An 18,965-nucleotide genomic window follows, 5' to 3' on the forward strand; every position below is an offset into this window, starting at 1 on the left:
GGATCTCGCAGATATCTGGGGTCTTCTGAAAACTGATTTCAACATACACACAGACAGACATACGAATATGGCTAAATCGACTCCGCTATGTATAAGGATCTAGAATATATATACTTTATAGGGTAGGAAAATTATATTATAGAAATTACAAACGGAATGACAAACTTATATATACCCTTCTCACGAAGGTGAAGGGTATAGAAATGTAAACAATAATAGACACTGACATCAGTGTGTACCAGCCATCAAATCAGCTGTTTGAATAACACCACCTTATCTCAATTCGCCTTGAGTACGTATTTTTTGTTAATTGCTTTAAAAAATTTAAATTTTGAAAGAAATATAATGGAACCGTCGAAATTCAATCAAAATATATGCCGTATTTGTCTGGAAGACAATGTAACTGTAAACTGGAACAAAGAAATTGAAATATCATGTGGTTTCAGCTACAAAGATTGTTACTACAAATACACAAAGATACCGGAAGATGGTAAGAAACTATTTAAAAATTAGACAGCAATTAACAATTTTGCATACATAGTTAATCTACATAAATATATATTTTTAGATACATATCCTCTACCAATTAATTTATGTGCAAAATGCTGCAGTGGTCTTAAAAATGCTCATTTATTATTTGAAAAAGCATACGAATCATATAAAAATCTCTGTGATGATCTCTTCGCAATAGAACTAGAAAGTGATTTGGTGAATGATGAAACAATGAAATTTAAAATAAAGTTTATTGATGATCGTGATTTTAATGATACAATTGAGCAGGATACTCTGACAAATGATGCGACAATTACGAATGTAGAAGAGGAATTGTTGGACCACACAAGTGATAACGATAATGAACAGAATGACAGCACTGAAAATAATATACATAATAGTATTACTAGAGAAAGAAACTCAGAGCAGGATACTCTGACAAATGATGCGACAATTACGAATGAAGAAGAGGAATTGTTGGACCACACAAGTGATTACGATAATGAACAGAATGACAGCACTGAAAATAATATACATAATTGTATTACTAGAGAAATTAAAATGAGTGAAGACGAAACAATTGAAAATGAAAATTTATCAAATGACAAAATGACTTCCGGTCAAGAGTTTTCTAAAAGTTCTTATTCAAACCTTTCAACCTCATCGTCTGCTAGTAAAAAGAGAAAACAAAAGAAATATTTGTGTGCATATTGCTGTAGGTATTTTTGCTATTCATATTTGTAATCTTATATTACAAACAAAAACTTTAACTATTACATTTTAGCTTTAGTAGTCAACGATAGATCATCTCTTAAAGTTCATGAATCTACACACAGTGAAAATAGAAAACGTAGTGAAACCTGTCCCCAGTGTGGACTTAAGTTCTATACAAAAATGGCATTGAGAAATCATATGGACATTCATGCACAAAATCGTGAAAAGAAATTTAAATGTGAATTTTGTGTTAAAGCCTTTTATAATCGAGGTGCCCTTAATGTTCATAGACGTATACATCTGGGCCAGATGATACCGTGTAAGCTATGTCCAAAAGAATTCTATCGACAAATTGATTTAGACAAACATTTGGCAAAACACTCAACAGCTCCTCTGCATAAAAAAGCTGAAAAGGTAAAAGATTTTTATTATGGTCACATAAATATAATCTAACTCTTTTTTTCTATTTAGTCCAAATATACAGTACAATGTCAGTATTGTAATGAGACAGTTGCCACTGCAAAATGGAAGACACATAAAGCTATTCATCTCAATCAACCTCCGGTGAAGTGTAAAGTTTGCGACAAAGAATTCTTTTCTAGAGACAGGTATAAAATGTTCGTATACTTAACATAGTTTAAATGTTTATTTTCTTTTTTATTATAGGGTAGTACGACATTTAAGAAAAGTACATGGTAAAACTATAGAGGAATATGATGAATTTATTGAATATCTTGATTCAAATATACGTATGTCGCACTTAATGATACAACAACAAGAAATAGTAGTACCTGTTTCAAAATAAATAATTTAAAATAATAGCAAAATGAAGACATTTGGTATGCTAGTTTAACACCCAATTTACACGACGATTTTGTTTATGTTTGACCAGACGACTGTTTACCTACCTGTTGTAAAAGTTTGTCGCTGATTGATTGGGAGCAGCATAGAGAAGAAAACAATTATTTGGGATTTTTATGATTGTTTTTGACATTCCTTTTTACACTCTTTCGTACTATTGATATTAGGTCGTTTCGCGTAATAATAATTGAAATAATTGTTATGTAAAATGTGTAACAATTATTACTTGGTTCCATTCGAATACTTTTGAAAACTTGCAACGAAAGAGTAGAGAGCGATAAAAATTACAGTTCGTTAATTTTACTGGATATTTTTTCCCCAGTAAAAATTATTAAACATATGTTCAAAACATATGGTTGATTAATCAATATGTAAATAAACCTTAGTAATGTGTAATTTATAATTGTTTTTAAACATATAAAATTACATAAAAAGTCTCCATGTAAATTGTACCTAACATGGTAAGTTCGACATAAGTCTTACTTTGTAAACAATTCTCAGAACAGTAAGGTTATACATACAAGTTGTATTTGAATTAAATTATTATTCATATGTTTCTTAACATAAAGAGTTCCGGAAGAGATTATTTTTTGTTAATCACGTTATGTACACAATGTTAATATAAAATATAAAACTATATTGTTTAATATATTAACATTAGTTAGAAAAAGTTTTTTTAATACAATTTTTGTATGCATTATTAAATAAATTTACATTTCATTATTTAAATAAATTTACATTTATTTACAAGATGTTTGGTATTTTTAGATTTTTCGCTTGAATAATTCAAAATATAAATGAAGTTTTTCTCCACATAACGGAAATTTTTAAGTATAAAAATGTAAATAATAACAAAAAAGAATTTATCAGCTGATTGATTAACTCCACCTTGTATGAATTCGCCTTGATTATAAATAACAAACTACAAAGAAGAAGCATTGTAGATGTTTACCACAGAGTATACCCTGTAATCATAGAAAAGGTATACATAGAACTGAAACTGAGTATGACATAACCTAAGTCTGCTGTCAAAAACCTAAGTCGTGAGAATGTATTAGTTGAAAAATATTTAAACCAACAAACACAAACTCTTTCGTTTAAAAAGTTTTTATATTTTTGTTTGATATTATATTTCGATATTTTATGAAATAATGTTTTGAATTAGCCATTTTTATTCAATATCAGTTGACCAATGTAAGAAAGATCTTCATTAAAAATTATTCTTAATTTTAAATAAACTCTTTGTGTTTGCTGGGTTGAGTCAATATTGACACTTGAAAATTATATTAAAAAAATAAAAACGATTGAAAAATTTGTTTTTTTCTGAAAATGTTTTCAATAATTTTATGGGAAAACTTAACTTTTAGCAGTGTTTATTGGTATTTTGTTTATGTCTTAAAGTTTGTAACACCTGCGTCGATGTAATGATGTAATCCGCCCATAAATTAGCCTATTGAACTTTTTTGTAAGCGGTACATGCTAACAAGAATAGGGTATTTATCAAATTCGACTCAACAAATTTTATATATACGAAATTTTGACTATGTTTGCTTATATATTGTTATATAAGCAAACATCAATCTCTTGAATATAACTTCTACATTAAAAAATACTAAATAACTTATTGCTACTTACTCGCAAAGTGGTAGGGTATGATGTATTCGGATACACTTTGTACTTTCATATTTTTGTTATTTTATGTAAACAAAAATAAAAATACTCATACAATTGTATTAAATTCACACAGAACCTGTACATGTGAGAGAGTAATATTTCTTACTCTCAGTAACACTTCTATTTATTTTTCTATGCCTGTAATGTTTACAATAAAATTTGTGAAACTAAGAAAAATCTACTAAAGAACGAAATGAATTTAAGTAATAAAGGTTGTCGTATTTGTCTTAAGGGCAAGGTATTATTAAACTGGAACGAAGAATTTGACGACATATCTGGTATGACCTACAGAGATTGTTACTACAAATACACAGAACTGCAGTCAATTGGTAAATAATAATAAATCTAATGCTAAAACATGCATTCAATAATCTCATTATTATTATTATTGTTATTAGATTCAGATCCTTTGCCACCGAATTTATGCAGAACATGTTGTAGAGGTCTTAAAAATGCGTACCTATTATTTCAAAAAGCTATAGAATCATTTAATATACTACATAATACTCTTAAAACTCCTGAATTAAAACCAATATCATGTGTGAAGAAGGAAATATCAATGGAATTTGAACATAAGATATTGGGCGATTATAATTTAGATAATTTAATTAATGAAGATACTATTAAGGATAAAAACCTGGAAGAAGAAGAAGTGTCCAATTCTATAAATTATGACAGTAATAACGAAATGTCTTCACAAAATGAAGAAGAAATAGCACCAGTAGATTTTATTGACATAAAAAATTATGAATCATCAGCGGAAGACTTATTGGAGGAAAGGACAAATGCAGATTCTAATACAGAATCTGCTATGGGCTCAACAAGTAAAAAGGCTGTCAAAAGTAAAAAACAGAAATTATACATGTGTGCATATTGTTGTAAGTTTGTGTTTAAATTTGTATCATATATCGTCGTTGCTTCGATAAATACTGTTATTTGAAAATTTACGATACTTTATTTTGCTATTTAATCATACATCCACTCAGGATATACTGTGAAGATATACAGTGAATCAACTAAGTTTTTTGCCTACCTTTTTTTAAGAGAATTTTGTTTATAAAAGTATTTGTTTGTTTAGAAATTATCATGGTATTTGATCCTAAAAACAACAAAATTTGTTTTGTGTAGCTTTTATTAAGTATTTAATTTTAGATCAGAAATGGCAAATCATTCTGGAATATATTTACAACACTATAGACTGTAGCAAATGGGCTAAGGTTCGTATGAAATATATATAACTTCAAATGTAGTTCTCGAAATTACAAAATAAAACAGATAACTGTTTTTATCGAAGCAACGGCGAAATGACACTAGCATGCTTGCACAATATTCAGTTTTGTTGTAATTTTGTGCTTGAAAGTTTATTACGAATAAGGTCAATGTATAACACATAAAAATTATCTCCATAATATTTTTCCTACCTCATAACAAAACTATGTTGGCTGCTCAAAAAACCTAAACTTAAGTGAGATAATTTGTAATAAAATAGTACAAGCATGCTGGCGCAATCACAACGGTGAAATAATTGGAATCGAGTTAGTGTATAGGTTTCATTTATCTAAATAATTATTTTTTGTAGCTTTAAAAGTCGAACACAAAAATATTCTAATAAGGCATGAAGCAATACACAACAAAAATAGACAGCGCACTGAAACCTGTCCTCATTGTGAACTTAAATTTTACAATAAATTGGGTTTAAATAATCACATCAAAATACATGATGTAAATCGCGAAAAGAGATTTAAGTGTGAATTTTGTGATAAAGCCTTTTTTAACCGAGGTGGACTTAATGTTCATAGGCGTGTACATCTGGGTCAAATGGTAGCTTGCAAACTTTGTCCAAAAGAATTCTATAGACAAATTGATTTAGACAGACATCTGTTGGGACATTCAGCAGGTCCTCTGCAAACAAAAGTTTCAAAGGTATAAATTTTTAATATGTATGCATATTTTTTAAATTATATTTTCAAATTTTCTCCAGGTAAAATACGTAGTACAATGTCAATATTGTGATAAGTCGGTTGACTCTGCAAAATGGAAACAACATAAAGCAGCTCATTTGGGTCAACCTCAGGTGAAATGTAAAATTTGCGAAAAAACATTCTTTGCCAAGAAAAAGTAATTTTATGTTTGTTTTTAAAATATTTTATATGTATATTAATATGATTGTTTCTCTTCCAGTTGCACTAAACATTTAAAACAGGTACATCAGAAAACCAGGGATGAATATGAACAATTTATACATTACTTTGTTGATTATACTCAAAGAATGTCGCATTTGATGATTCAACAACAAGAAAAAGTACAATTAGTTATGAAATAAATATTCGAAAGATAAAATAAAATTCAATAAATATGTTTTGTTTTTACGTTTAAAATATGTTTCATATAAATTTAGTGGGTATGTATTAAGAAAAATATGAATAACCGGAAAAACCTCATAACTAGTAACTATTGTGATTTGATTTTTATTATATATTTTACTTTGAATTTCTAACGTTTTTAAGAATAAATTATTAGTACCATTAGTAGGGTTCTATAGTTGAAACGAAAAGTCGACTTTTCGACTTTTTGCATTTTATGAAAAGTCGACTTTTCGACTTTTTGCATTTTATGAAAAGTCGACTTTTCGACATTTTCCATTTAGTTAAAAGTCGATTTTTCGACTTTTTCATTTAATATTAATATTTTATAAATAGTCGACTTTTTTCGACTTTTATTTACAAAGTCGACTTTTCGACTTTTTTCATAGACGATAGTCGAGTTATCAACTTTTTGGGAACAAAATAGTCGACTTCGATTTTTCGACTTTTTTCGACAAAAAGTCGATTATTCGAAAGTCGATTTATAGAACCCTAACCATTAGTCGACCTACCATACAGCAATAAATGAAAAGTTATTTTCGAATTTTTAAATTTTTAAAACCATTTATTTCTGTTCAGAATTCACGACTTTTTTCTATACTCTGATTGAATCAGGATTTTGTCTACCAAATAGATTTTCGACTTTTTTAGCAATTCTCCTTTTTAAAAATCGCCCATTTCAAGTTTTTTGACAGTAAAGTCGATTAGCGTTTTCTTATTTTAGAGAGTTTTTGGCAAACAAAAATAAAACACTTTCCAACACTGATAAGTGTGACAACTGTAGGTAAAAGAAGAATGTATTTTTTTAATAATTACTTTAAAATGTTTTTAAATTCAGAATAAAGTAATGGAGACATTGAAATTTAAGGAAAATATATGCCGCATTTGTTTGGAAGACAATGGAACTCAAAACTGGAACGAAGAAATTGAAATATTATGCGGTTTCAGCTACAAAGATTGTTATTACAAATACACAGAGTTACAGGCAGATGGTAAACAAGAATTTCAAATTAAACAATAAATAAAAAAATTAAAAATGCATATATGTTTTTTTAGATTCAGATTATTTACCAACAAATTTATGTGCAACATGTTCCAGTGGTCTTAAAAATGCTCATTTATTATTTGAAAAAGCTTTTGAATCATATAAGGTTCTTAACGAGATGCTCTTTACTATGAAAGATGAATGTGATGTGAGTATTGGGAGTAAAGAAACCACAATGAAATTTGAAATTAATGTTATTGATGATTATGATACTACGGCAAATGATACGACATATACAGATATCGATGAAGAATTAATGAACGCTACAAATGATAACGATAACGAACAGGATGTTAGCACAGAATATTCTATAAGCAATAGTATTTTTAAAGAAATTACAATGAGTGAAGGCGAAACTATTGAGAATCAATCTGATCAAGAATATAGCGAAAGTTCTGTCTCATTAAATACGGTTAAAAAGAAAAAATTACAAAAATATTTATGTGCATATTGCTGTTAGTATTTTTCATTGTTTTCTTACTTGAAATTTTATATCACTAAAAATTCTTTAAATGTTATCTTTTAGCATTGGAAGTCAAGGAGTTAGCCTCCCTTAAACTTCACGAATCTACACATTGTGAAAATAGAAAACGTACAGAAGCCTGTCCCCAGTGTGGAGTTAAGTTCTATACAAAAAATTCATTAAGAACTCACATGGGCATTCATGCTAAAAATCGTGAAAAGAAATTTAAATGTGAATTTTGTATTAAAGCATTTTTTAATCGAGGAGCACTTAATGTTCACAGACGTATACATCTTGGTCAGATGATAGCTTGTAAACTATGTTCAAAAGAATTCTGCCGACAAGTTGATTTAGACAAACATTTGGCGAAACATTCAACAGCCCCTCTACATAAAAAAGCTGAAAAGGTAAAATGTTGTTATTATCATTACATCAAATTAATATGCACTTAATAAATGTCTGTTTTCTACTTAGTCCAAATATACTGTACAATGTCAATATTGTAATGATTCGGTTGCCACCACAAAATGGAAGACACATAAAGCTATTCATCTCAATCAACCTCTGGTGAAATGTAAAGTTTGCAACAAAGATTTCTTTGCTAGAAGCAGGTAAAAAATACATACAATACAATATATGTATTTAAATATTTATTTTTGGGTTTTATTACAGAGTAGTTGAACACTTAAGAAGAGTACACGGTAAAACTATAGAGGAATATGATGAACTTATTGAATATCTAAATCCAAATATACGCATGTCCCATTTAATGATACGACAACAAGAAATAGTAGTACCAATTTCAGAATAAATATTTTCATCTACGAAAATTGTCCAAAATGGTGAGTTTTAAACTTAATACTAATTTATCAACTTTACAACAAAAATTCAATTAATTTTTGAAATCAATAACGATAAATAATGCGCATATAAAAAGATAATCATTTATTAAGGAAAATCTAAAAATAAAATTGAATTTTCAAATTATATAACTAATTAATGCATTAAATATTTAACAGATTCATGCTCAGTTTAACTTTGTTTAAATTAAAAATTATTTATTTAAGGTTTCATATATTTGACTGTCTTCATTATCTTCTTGTTCCTCTATAACTTGAACATATGTGAAATTTTTACGTTTTTTTAAATTCGTCTTATTTGTAAAACTTTGGAGCTGTGATAAATCTAGATCTTGGCTTTCAATAGAATGCATTTTTTCCAAATGTAATTTATATCTGAAATGAAGATTAGATTAATTTAGATTACCTTTAAAGTTGTAACAAACTTACTTTTGTTTTGATGGATAGGCTTTGTTGCAAAATTCACAAGGATATGGCATTTCGGTATGTGTATAGGAATGTTCATTTAATGCTTTCGTAGAGCTAAATAATTTACCACACTCCTCACATTCTAACTTAATGTTTTGATGTTGCAACATGTGTGTTTTCAAGTGTCCCTTAATGGTAAATTTCTTATCACACATAGTGCACTCGAAGGGATATTCTCGCTTATGAAATCTCATATGTATTTCCAATTCGTAATTACGTGTAAATTGTTTCCCGCATTCCATGCACTCTAATGTTTGTCCTTCGTGTAAACGTTTGTGATTGTTTAGTGCCGTTTGGGTAACGTATTCCTATAAAGGCAAAATTCATTTTTGTTTTTTTTTTCTTCAGAAATGTATTTATTTGCTAACCTTTTCACAATAATTACATTTGTGTGTTGCTCTTTCATCGAGGTGCACATTCATATGTTGGTTCAGATAACGCTGTGTAGCAAATTCTTTGTTGCATATTTTGCATTGTTTAGCTGGTAGCTTTTTTTGCTCTTCCTTCTGTTTTTCACGTTTATGAAATCTTAAATGCACTTTTAGTTCATAGGTGCCACTAAATTGTTTTCCACATTCGTTACAATTTAAGGGTTCTCCTTGGTGTATACGTTTATGACTTATTAAAGCTGTTTTACTGATAAATTCCTGTTCAAAGATAAATAAAACAATTATTTATAATTTTGAATGTCTTCAGAGTTTAATACCTTATCGCATTGTTCACATTTATGTATCTGACGACTGTTTTTGTGCTCAATCATATGTTCAGTTAGTAAAATTTCCAAACGAAACTCTTCGCCACAAATTCTACAGGTATGACCTTGTCCTTGTACATTCCGACGTTTATGATAGTTAAGATGAACTTTTAAGTGATGGACGGTTTTATAAGTACGACCTGCAGTAAAATTATATGTATAAATACCGTTTACAAATAAAATAATTTACTTACCGCATATGTGGCATTTGTGATACTTAGAATTGTTTGTCCTCGTTTTTTCACGTAAAGAATTCAATTTTTCATCTGAATGTTGGTTTCTTGAAGATTCTTTAGGTTCGTTTTCTGTAACTAAATAATTCGATTTTAAGTATTTCAGTCTGAAGTCTAGATTTTATACACTGAAAAAAATCCATGCCTAATATATACGAAAAATGTCGTACATTGTACGAATCGTTCGCTGTTTCGCACCACGAAATTCTTTCGTAATATATACGAAACTTATTGAAAAAATTAATTTACATAAATTAAAAAAGGGGAATTTTGAATAAATATGGTAAAATTTACGAAATATTAATTTATTCAAACATTTTTGTTCATTTTAAAATAAATTTTCTAATTTTAGTTCAAAATTATTCTCCACACGAATTATCAATTTTTTTATGAAAATAATTCGTGAATAATATTATACTTTTTCTTAAATTTTATAAAAATGTTGTAGTTTTATTTAATCATAATATAATTAAAATCATTATGTTTAATTTCGCTAAAATTTAAGAAAAAAAAATATTACGAAAGGTTTTCGTACTTTCGTAAAAATAGAAAAGGGTTTTATTAAATAATATTTCGTATTATACACGAAATTTTTGTAAATATTACGAAAATGGAAGTTACGAAATTTTTTTCGTAAAGTTGAGCATGGATTATTTTCAGTGCACTAATATGTGTTATTAAAATCTTATTTACCCAAGAAAATGCCAAAAAACATCATTACATTTTACATCGCAAAAAACCATTAAATTTTTTTAGAACATAAATAAAAGAAGATAATTTTGAAGATGCTTACCACTTATTTCCTCTTCTACATCAGTCCAAATATAATACTCAATCGTATTCAAATCTTCATCGGGTTCTGATAGGTTTAATATTTCAACGTTATCATTCTATATAGAATTAATTCATAATGAAATAATAATTCATAATGAATAAATGTAGCACTTACCGTTGTCACGGCTCCTGTGTCCATATCAAACTTTTCAATATAAATTTCTGTCAATTCCATAGATTCATTATTTTGATTATCATTCTGCCAGCTTTCCTCTAATATTGATTGAGAACTTTGTGCTTTCTCTAGAAATTTATAAACAATTTGTAATTCTGCCGCACATCCAGTACACAGACATTGTGGTCCATCATCAAACTCCTCGATGGGCAGATTTGTACATAAACGCAAGCATTCTAAATAATTGATTGGTGGTGATACTGATTCTTTTTCTTGTGTATTATTTCCCAGCGATTCGAAGGGTGCTTGGAAATCAATACATTCGTTGGTGGCATTTAAACAGACCCGACAAATTGGCAAATCACTTTCCATATTATTTATTTGTAAATCTTGCTGTAATCAAATAAATAATTTTTAATTCGCGATTGAAATAACATTAGTTGACGAATTTTGTTAGAATAGAAAGCAAAAGTCAACGCCAGCTTATTATAAACAACGTCGTAGGACGCCACTTGAAAATTTGACGGCGTTATTGAAAATTTAATCGAAACAAAGTTGTTTACATTAGAGGGGTTCAATTACATATTTATTTTTTAAGTTATTCATCATCATAGTATTTGCATTAAATTTCCTTGGTTTTTTAAAGTTATTTGCATAAGTTTGTCATTTGTTTGTAAGTTCTGTAATATTATTTCCGTCCTTATAAATTATCCATATTCCGAGTTGATTTGGACATGTCCGTCTGTTTATTTTATTTATTTATTCAAATTCTTTTTTCGACTATTTTTTTTGCCAGTTTTTCCCACTATTTTAGAGTTTTTGACTTTTTTTCACTTTTTTAAAATTTTAGACTATTTTTGACTTTTTTCTACTATTTTCGAGTTTTTGACGTTTTTTACTATTTTCGAGTTTTTTACTTTTTTCGACTATATTTTTCCTTTTTTCGAGTTTTTCCGACTATTTTTGAGTTTTTCCACTTTTTTTTAAAATTTTTGACTTTTTTCTACTATTTTCGAGTTTTCGACTTTTTTGTGACTTTTCGATTTTTTTTTTTGACTTTTACAAAGTCGACATTTTTCATAGATGATCGAATTTCATAGATGATCAGCTTTTTTGGAAATTTTTTTAAAATTTTTGACTTTTTCGAGTTTTTGACTTTTTTATGACTTTTCGATTTTTTTCGACTTTTATTTACAAAGTCTACATTTTTCATAGACGATCTGCTTTTATAGACGATCGAATTTCATATAAGATCGGCTTTTTTGGAACAAAATAGTCGATTTCGACTTTTCGACAAAAAAGTCGATTGTTCGATTATTCGAAAGTCGAATTATTATGTATGATTGTTGATATCACTTTATAAGACCTTAGATAACTGCAAGATTATAATATTTTATAAAAATTAAAAAAAAAAATAAAAGAAAAACAATCGGCATAAAGAAGAAGAAACAATCCATAATAAAACTTTTTTACCTTCTTTTCACAATAATTACTTAGAGCCAATCTTTAGATGAACGATTAGCGATTAAATTAAATCGCTAATCGATCAGTATTAACAGAATTAACTATCTGAGTACTTAAAAACAATATTTGTCTTCTTCTTTTTTTAAACACGCCTTGTGTTTTTGAGAAATAGTTTTTGTGGCGGGTTTTTCTTAAAAAGATAATCTACATTCATTGTTTAAACCTAGTTTAAACTATGTTTGGTGTTTTTAGGTCGGGTTTTTAGATAAAGATAATCTACACTCTTTGTTTAATATATGTTTTGTGTTTTTCAGTATACAGTAACGTTACTTATTATTTTAGTTTAACTGAGTGTTATTTATTGGCCAATTAAACTTAAGTTATAAGTGAGAAAACACAATTCACAAAAACAATAAAACAACGATTTCGGAAGAACAAAAACTTAATATTTTAAGTAAATTGCAATTTTCTGATTTGTATGTTTTATTTATTTTTGTTTTTAATGTTTATTTAACATTTTTCATTTTACAAAAGTATTATTTGCAAAAAACAGCTGTTCATTGTTTAAGTTTTTGAGTGAAAAGTTGGCAATACTAACAAAGTTAATTGAACTTAAATCCATAACTGAAAAACACAATCATCGGTTAAAGTCCGCCTAAATTTGTTGCGAGTTTAATCTAACAGCAAGTTATGACTAGTTTAAGAACCCTGCCCTTAGTAATTAATAACGTAAATTATTATTTTAGTTCAACTGGACGTTATTGGCCAAATAAACCTTAGTTATAAGTGAGAAGTTTTTCCTCTCGGAAGAGGAAAAACTTGATATTTAAGATAAATAGTAATTTTCTAATTTGTTTTATTAATTAATTAATTATTGTTTGAAATGTTTATTTATTTTTTTTAATTGGTCATTTTATAAAACTAATATTTGCAAAAACAGCTGTTCATTGTTTATGTTTTTGAGCGAAAAGTTGGCAATACTAACAATGTTAATTGATCATAAATCCATAAACGAAAGACACAATCATTCGAGTCCAATCTAACAATAAGTTAAGCCTAGTTTAACTGAATAGTAAGAAAACCGCCCTTAGTAAAACACATTTCAATTTATATTTATTATGTTTTATTATTCTTTTAATTTATTACTTATTTTTTTATAACATTTTTGTTGTTATTATTTAATTTATGTATATATGAAAACAAATGCAAAACATTTAACATACAAATTACACTGACACTATATAACAGAGTGAATAAAACGGGAGTATTGGGTTCTTGAAGGATACAGGAATAGGAATTAAAGAGTAATAAAGTAAGTTTAGGAAATATTGGTAAGAAAAATAAAAATTTTATAAACATTGGACATATTATTATTAAGATAATTTTCTTTTTTAACAGGTATAAAAGAAACAAAAAATTTAATAAACAATTTTTTTCAAAATAATTTTAACAAATTGTTAATAATTAACTACGAATTAATAGTTAATGGCTTTTAGACGTTTTAGTGGTGAAATTTTTCTAATATTGTTCACTTTTTTGTTAATTTAAAAAAGTTATTTTTTTTATATATTTTAAAGTTTCTTAGTTTTTTCCAGCTTTTTTTACAAATACAAATTCATAGTAAAATATACATATTTGTATGTATATTTAAAATTTTATTTTAAAAAATAATGTTTTTTTATTTATATATGCAATATTATTTTTTTATTTATTTAAAATTTATTACCACATTCATACATTTATATAGTTGTATATAAAATATATGTAATTATGTTTTTTTTTTATACATAGTATATTTTAATTAAGTTTTTATTGTTTTTTTTTCTCTTTATTTTTATTTTTATCTATGAATATATTTTAAATTTAATAGAATTTTATTATAACAGTCTTTTATGGCGTATATATTATTTATTTAAAATTTTATTCACTTTTAAACAATATCAGATACAATCAATCATTTATATAACTACTAGTATGAATAGAAAATATACATATATACATACATATGTTTATGTATGTATGCAGTTATATAATATATATTATATAACTTTTAGTAATTAGTTAGTATATATTTAAACTATAATAAATTTTTATGTATAAAATTGTTTAAGCTTACAAAAAAGATAACATTTTTAATTGAATTTTTCATATTTATTTATTGTTTAAAATTATTGATATACAATCGCTAATAATTCTTTAAAGTGTTATTTTAAGATCCCATTAAAAATGAAACGAAGTACTTCCATAAGAATAACATTTATCACCACTTCAAAAGTAGCACTAACTGAATTTTTTTACCTTCTGTGGAAGTGTTTTTTATTGACGTCCAAAAATAGCGAAATGTTTTTGTTTTAAATGTTTATTTATTAATTTATATTTTTTCTAAAATTTTACATTTTTCAAAACAGATATTTGCAAAAAAAAAAAAAAACAGCTGTTCATTATTTATGTTTTTGACTAAAAAGTTGGCAATACTAACAAAGTTAACTGATCTTAAACCCATAACTGAAAAACACAATCATCGGTTTAAGTCCGCCTAAATTTGTTCCGAGTTTAATAGCAAATTAAGCCTAGTTAGAAACCCGCCCTAAGTCAATTATTAAAGTTACACTAATAACAACTTAAACTAGGTTTAACTAGCAGTTAGATCAAATTCGAAACAAATTTAGGCGGACTTTAACCGACGATTGTGTTTTCAGTTATGAATTTATGATCAGTTAACTTTTTTAGTATTGCCAACTTCTCAGTCAAAAACATAAACAAGGGACAGCTATTGTTTGCAAATATTACTTTTGTAGAATGAAAATTTTTAGAAAAATATAAAATAAGCTTTTAAAAGTTTGCAAATTCATTATTTTATAGTTTTTTTTAATTGTGTTTTCTCACTTATAACATAGGTTTCATTGGCCCATAACTAAGATAATAAGTAACGTTATTGTTTACTGAAAACACATCAAACATAGATTAAGCTAGGTTTAAACAAAGAATGTAGATTATCTTTATCAAGAAAATCCGCTCTAAAAGATATTTATGTAAATAAGATTCATGTAACTGCAGATTGGTTTGATTACAAGGACCTTTCAAAGTTCTACTTTAATAGGTCGAACGATTTGATTTATAATCAGTATATATAATTTCAATCATTTATATTTATGTTTATTCAGTTCCACAAATTTAACAAAGTTTTATAAGAGCAGGTCCACAATAGGAAACTTTTTTTGGGAAAATTTTTGATTTTACGTGAGGGAGAAAGAATATCATTCATCTCTTTCACGGTTCGTACGACAACAATCTGAAACAAAAGTTTCTATTGTATTAAGGGTGGGTTTCTTACTACTCAGTTAAACTAGGCTTAACTTGCTGTTAGATTAAACTCGGAACAAATTTAGGCGAACTTTAACCGTTGATTGTGTTTTTCCGTTATCAGTTAACTTTAGTAGTATTGCCAACTTTTCAGACAAAAACATAAACAATGAACAGCTGTTTTTTTTTTTGCAAATATTTCTTTTGTAAAATGTAAAATTTTAGAAAAAAATATAAATAATCACTTAAAACAATATTAATATTGATAAAAGAAATCAGAAAATTACTATTTACTTAATATATTAAGTTTTTCTTCTTCCGAATTTATAATTTTATTATTTTTGTTGAGTTTGTGTTCTTACTTATAACTTAGGTTTAAGATAATAAACCTTAGGTTCAAGATAATATATTAAACCAGGTTTAATCAAAGAATGAAGATTATCTTTATAAGAAAAACCCGCCCTTAATGGAGTAGACATTAGAACATTGTGTAACCTTACTACAAACACATAGATATTAACGATTGTATGTCAAAATTTTGTAAAAATTTTATCCAAATATTAAAAAAAAAAATAATAGTTTCTAACTAGTATTTAGTTTTTCTTCTTAAAAAAAAGTTATAACAATTCGTAACAATTTGCTTTAAAAAAAATATTAACTTAAATCTAAATTTATTTATATTTAAACAGTGGCGAACAAAATTTTATGGATTTTTCTTCCAATATTTTTCAAAGACAAAAGGAAATTTTAAAAAACCTTGATATTTTAACTGATTACTAGAAATTTATTTTGTTCGCAACTGTATATATATATAAAAAATTATAAATTATATTGTTATTAAGATGAATTAACGAAATAGATTTAAATATAATTATTTATAAACAAATATCCAAATATCGTCGAATAATATTTCAAAAAGCTTTTAGCTCAAATTAAAAATTATGTCTATAGGTCTGCCGATTATACAATTCGTTCTTATTTGTTTCGAATCTATAGTTGTAATTTCAAACCATTATATTTTTCTCATTTTTAGATTTCGAAATTTTTTTAAATTTAATTGAGATTTCAATTGATTTTCAATATTATATGGCCCAAATTTTTTCTTTGCCACCCAAAGCTTTAAAAATATCATTAGTTCCAAAATGAATTCTAAATTATAGTTATATAAACTGAAGGGTTATTCCGTGTTTCGATTCGATAGAAAATTAATTCGAAAATCAATGTATTTAACTTAAAAAGTCGAAGATTTTTGCATTACAAATCAAAATACAGAGTGTTCCCTTTGTGATTTTTGTTTGAAATTGTTTTTTTAAGGATCTAGTATTCATGTCTACGAGTTGAATAGAAGCTTTACAAAAAAAACAGACCAAGAAAATTTTAAGCCAGAGATCAAGGTTGTTCTTGATTACTCAGTTAGTTAATTTTGTTTTTTTAATTTAAGCGCCCAATGGAGGTGGTTTAAACTTGAGCAATAAATGCAAAAGTTTAAACAGCTGATGTTAAAAAACAAAAATTATTGTAAAAGAAACATTAAAATGTTTAATTTATTAATAAGTATAAATTGTAGAGATTTTTTTGTTTTAAATTTAAGTTTTATTAATTTTCATATTACATTAACAATTGTCTTCTTATTTTTTAATAAAATATGCATCGTTTGAATCACAAAAAAGTGACGTTTTCTGTTGTTTTGTATGGCAATCTTGAACTCAAAAACATCAAAGGGGATTAACATCAGATTATACTTATTTTAAGATTAACTAATCTGATTATTAATTGGTATTTGAATGTCAACTCAAAAACCTGCTCTAAAGAATTAAGTTTGGTTTAATCCGAAATAGAATTTTTTAATCAAGTTTTTAAGATATCGTGTTGTAAAGACATAGAGAGAGATCTTTTATTTATAAAATTTGTTATGTCTGAAAGTCCGATTTCTCGAATAAGCTTTAACCTCTATACAGTAACAAACAGTGACGTTTTCTGTTGTTTTGTATGGCAACACTGCGAAATTTAATCTTGAACTCAAAAACATCAAAGGGGTTTAACATCAGATTATACTTATTTAAAGTTTAACTAATCTGATTATTAATTGGCATTTGATTGTCAACTCAAAAACCTGCTCTAAAGAATTAAGTTTGGTTTAATCCGAAATATAATTTTTAAGATATCGTGAGAGACATATAGAGAGATCTTTTTTTATAAAATCTGTTATGTCTGAGAGTCCGATTTCTCGAATAAGCTTTAACCTCTACTATATATTCTTCTTTTTACGAGATATCATAACCTAAATCATGAATTGACAAAATCTGGTGTAAAAATTGAAACTACGCGTAAATTGAAATTGAAAATTGAAACTACGGTGTAAAGAATATTCGAAATATAAAGAATCATACTTCATTTAACAATGTAATGTCCTATAAAAGGATATAAACTTTATTTTAACCCTCCGTCATGCACATGTATCTGTCCTGATATTTTACGAATTTAACTGTGATTTTAATATATTTCTAATTTGGCTAGGGGTTTGAGTCTCCAGGTACCCTCTACAAATATAGTTAGATATCGTAATATTGTTACTAAAATGGCATATTTTTCATATAAATGTACTGAAATACATAGTGTATCTCGCCAGATACATGCGCTACGTACGTGACTATCGGAACATGTGCATGACGGAGGGTTAAGGCAAAGTTTTATGTCATAATTTTTTAACTCTTTCATTTGCCGATATTTCCAACAAAGTTAATTGGACTTTTAGATGACAACAACAATTTTATAAACAAAGTTGTCTGCACTCTGTTATAACCTGATTTTGATTCTTTTTTTTAATTTTTGTTGGCCTGTGTAGTTAAAGAACACATTGCGAATTATCGCATACATGATCGAATAATCTTTTGTATCAAAAGCACATTTCTATTAAGTTCGATTCCATGGATAATTACCAGAAAGTTCCACAAATTGGGTTTAAAATGTAAAAGCTGTACATGAATTCTAAGTGGTTCTTTCTTTACTTATATAAGAACCAGTTATATTAAAAAGGTTGTGTAATCTTACAATGTTGACAGCAAAATGTACAGCAAATGTCTAACAAGAACTTACAAATTATGTCAGAAATGGGCAATCGATTGTAGGACATTTTTGGCATATTTTACAGATAACGTTGTAAGATCTGACAGCTTTTAACATAAAACATTTAAACATCTGGATTCTACAGAAATTTTCAAATTGTATTTTGAATATTTTTTATTTTTTTTCAAAATTTGGACACCTTTAGTCTAGATATTAATAATAGTAATAAAAAAAAAACTAAAAACAAATTTTTGAA

At 26.8% G+C, this 18,965-nt stretch overlaps 4 protein-coding genes across 5 annotated transcripts; 3 read left to right on the forward strand and 1 right to left on the reverse strand.

The window, feature by feature from the left end:
• The first annotated feature begins 278 nt into the window (after positions 1–278).
• On the forward strand, positions 279–2,066 carry LOC124419038 (zinc finger protein 888-like). The gene is made up of 5 exons (XM_046947200.1): positions 279–490; positions 569–1,207; positions 1,277–1,620; positions 1,678–1,814; positions 1,873–2,066. Exons 1-5 carry the CDS (start codon positions 346–348, stop codon positions 2,009–2,011), a joined length of 1,404 nt encoding a protein of 467 aa, XP_046803156.1. The 5' UTR covers positions 279–345; the 3' UTR covers positions 2,012–2,066.
• A 1,796-nt stretch (positions 2,067–3,862) lies between these two features.
• Positions 3,863–6,086, forward strand: LOC111680500 (zinc finger protein 2 homolog). The gene is made up of 5 exons (XM_046946377.1): positions 3,863–4,070; positions 4,140–4,619; positions 5,321–5,664; positions 5,723–5,859; positions 5,923–6,086. Exons 1-5 carry the CDS (start codon positions 3,935–3,937, stop codon positions 6,062–6,064), a joined length of 1,239 nt encoding a protein of 412 aa, XP_046802333.1. The 5' UTR covers positions 3,863–3,934; the 3' UTR covers positions 6,065–6,086.
• Positions 6,087–6,832: 746 nt separating this feature from the next.
• LOC111680516 (zinc finger protein 93-like) lies at positions 6,833–8,437 on the forward strand. Of its 2 annotated transcripts, XM_046946949.1 has the most exons (6): positions 6,869–6,888; positions 6,943–7,096; positions 7,161–7,604; positions 7,676–8,019; positions 8,087–8,223; positions 8,285–8,437. In XM_046946949.1, exons 2-6 carry the CDS (start codon positions 6,952–6,954, stop codon positions 8,421–8,423), a joined length of 1,209 nt encoding a protein of 402 aa, XP_046802905.1. In that variant the 5' UTR covers positions 6,869–6,888; positions 6,943–6,951; the 3' UTR covers positions 8,424–8,437. The 2 variants fall into 2 exon arrangements, with proteins under 2 accessions (XP_046802906.1, XP_046802905.1); XM_046946950.1 differs by having other exon boundaries at positions 6,833–7,096; positions 8,290–8,437.
• Positions 8,438–8,533: 96 nt separating this feature from the next.
• On the reverse strand, positions 8,534–11,352 carry LOC111680517 (zinc finger protein 2-like). The gene is made up of 7 exons (XM_023442177.2): positions 10,877–11,352; positions 10,721–10,817; positions 9,889–10,005; positions 9,647–9,834; positions 9,309–9,587; positions 8,902–9,248; positions 8,534–8,847 (listed from the first exon to the last, which is right to left on the reverse strand). Exons 1-7 carry the CDS (start codon positions 11,246–11,248, stop codon positions 8,667–8,669), a joined length of 1,581 nt encoding a protein of 526 aa, XP_023297945.2. The 5' UTR covers positions 11,249–11,352; the 3' UTR covers positions 8,534–8,666.
• Positions 11,353–18,965: the final 7,613 nt, after the last annotated feature.

Source organism: Lucilia cuprina, chromosome 3 (assembly GCF_022045245.1).
Source record: "Lucilia cuprina isolate Lc7/37 chromosome 3, ASM2204524v1, whole genome shotgun sequence".
Taxonomy (NCBI): domain Eukaryota; kingdom Metazoa; phylum Arthropoda; class Insecta; order Diptera; family Calliphoridae; genus Lucilia; species Lucilia cuprina.

What these genes read in the sequence shown, in the direction of transcription:
- LOC124419038 (XM_046947200.1), top strand. Translation starts at nt 346, where the DNA reads ATGGAACCGTCGAAATTCAATCAAAATATATGCCGTATTTGTCTGGAA. An exon ending in CACAAAGATACCGGAAGATG is followed by an intron (nt 491 to 568) that starts GTAAGAAACTAT and finishes ATATATTTTTAG; the next exon opens with ATACATATCCTCTACCAATT. An exon ending in GAATTCTTTTCTAGAGACAG is followed by an intron (nt 1,815 to 1,872) that starts GTATAAAATGTT and finishes TTTTTATTATAG; the next exon opens with GGTAGTACGACATTTAAGAA.
- LOC111680500 (XM_046946377.1), top strand. Translation starts at nt 3,935, where the DNA reads ATGAATTTAAGTAATAAAGGTTGTCGTATTTGTCTTAAGGGCAAGGTA. An exon ending in CACAGAACTGCAGTCAATTG is followed by an intron (nt 4,071 to 4,139) that starts GTAAATAATAAT and finishes TATTGTTATTAG; the next exon opens with ATTCAGATCCTTTGCCACCG. An exon ending in TGCAAACAAAAGTTTCAAAG is followed by an intron (nt 5,665 to 5,722) that starts GTATAAATTTTT and finishes AATTTTCTCCAG; the next exon opens with GTAAAATACGTAGTACAATG.
- LOC111680516 (XM_046946949.1), top strand. Translation starts at nt 6,952, where the DNA reads ATGGAGACATTGAAATTTAAGGAAAATATATGCCGCATTTGTTTGGAA. An exon ending in TACATAAAAAAGCTGAAAAG is followed by an intron (nt 8,020 to 8,086) that starts GTAAAATGTTGT and finishes TTTTCTACTTAG; the next exon opens with TCCAAATATACTGTACAATG. An exon ending in GATTTCTTTGCTAGAAGCAG is followed by an intron (nt 8,224 to 8,284) that starts GTAAAAAATACA and finishes GTTTTATTACAG; the next exon opens with AGTAGTTGAACACTTAAGAA.
- LOC111680517 (XM_023442177.2), bottom strand. Translation starts at nt 11,248, where the DNA reads ATGGAAAGTGATTTGCCAATTTGTCGGGTCTGTTTAAATGCCACCAAC. An exon ending in ACACAGGAGCCGTGACAACG is followed by an intron (nt 10,818 to 10,876) that starts GTAAGTGCTACA and finishes AATTCTATATAG; the next exon opens with AATGATAACGTTGAAATATT. An exon ending in TGTAGAAGAGGAAATAAGTG is followed by an intron (nt 10,006 to 10,720) that starts GTAAGCATCTTC and finishes CGAATTATTTAG; the next exon opens with TTACAGAAAACGAACCTAAA.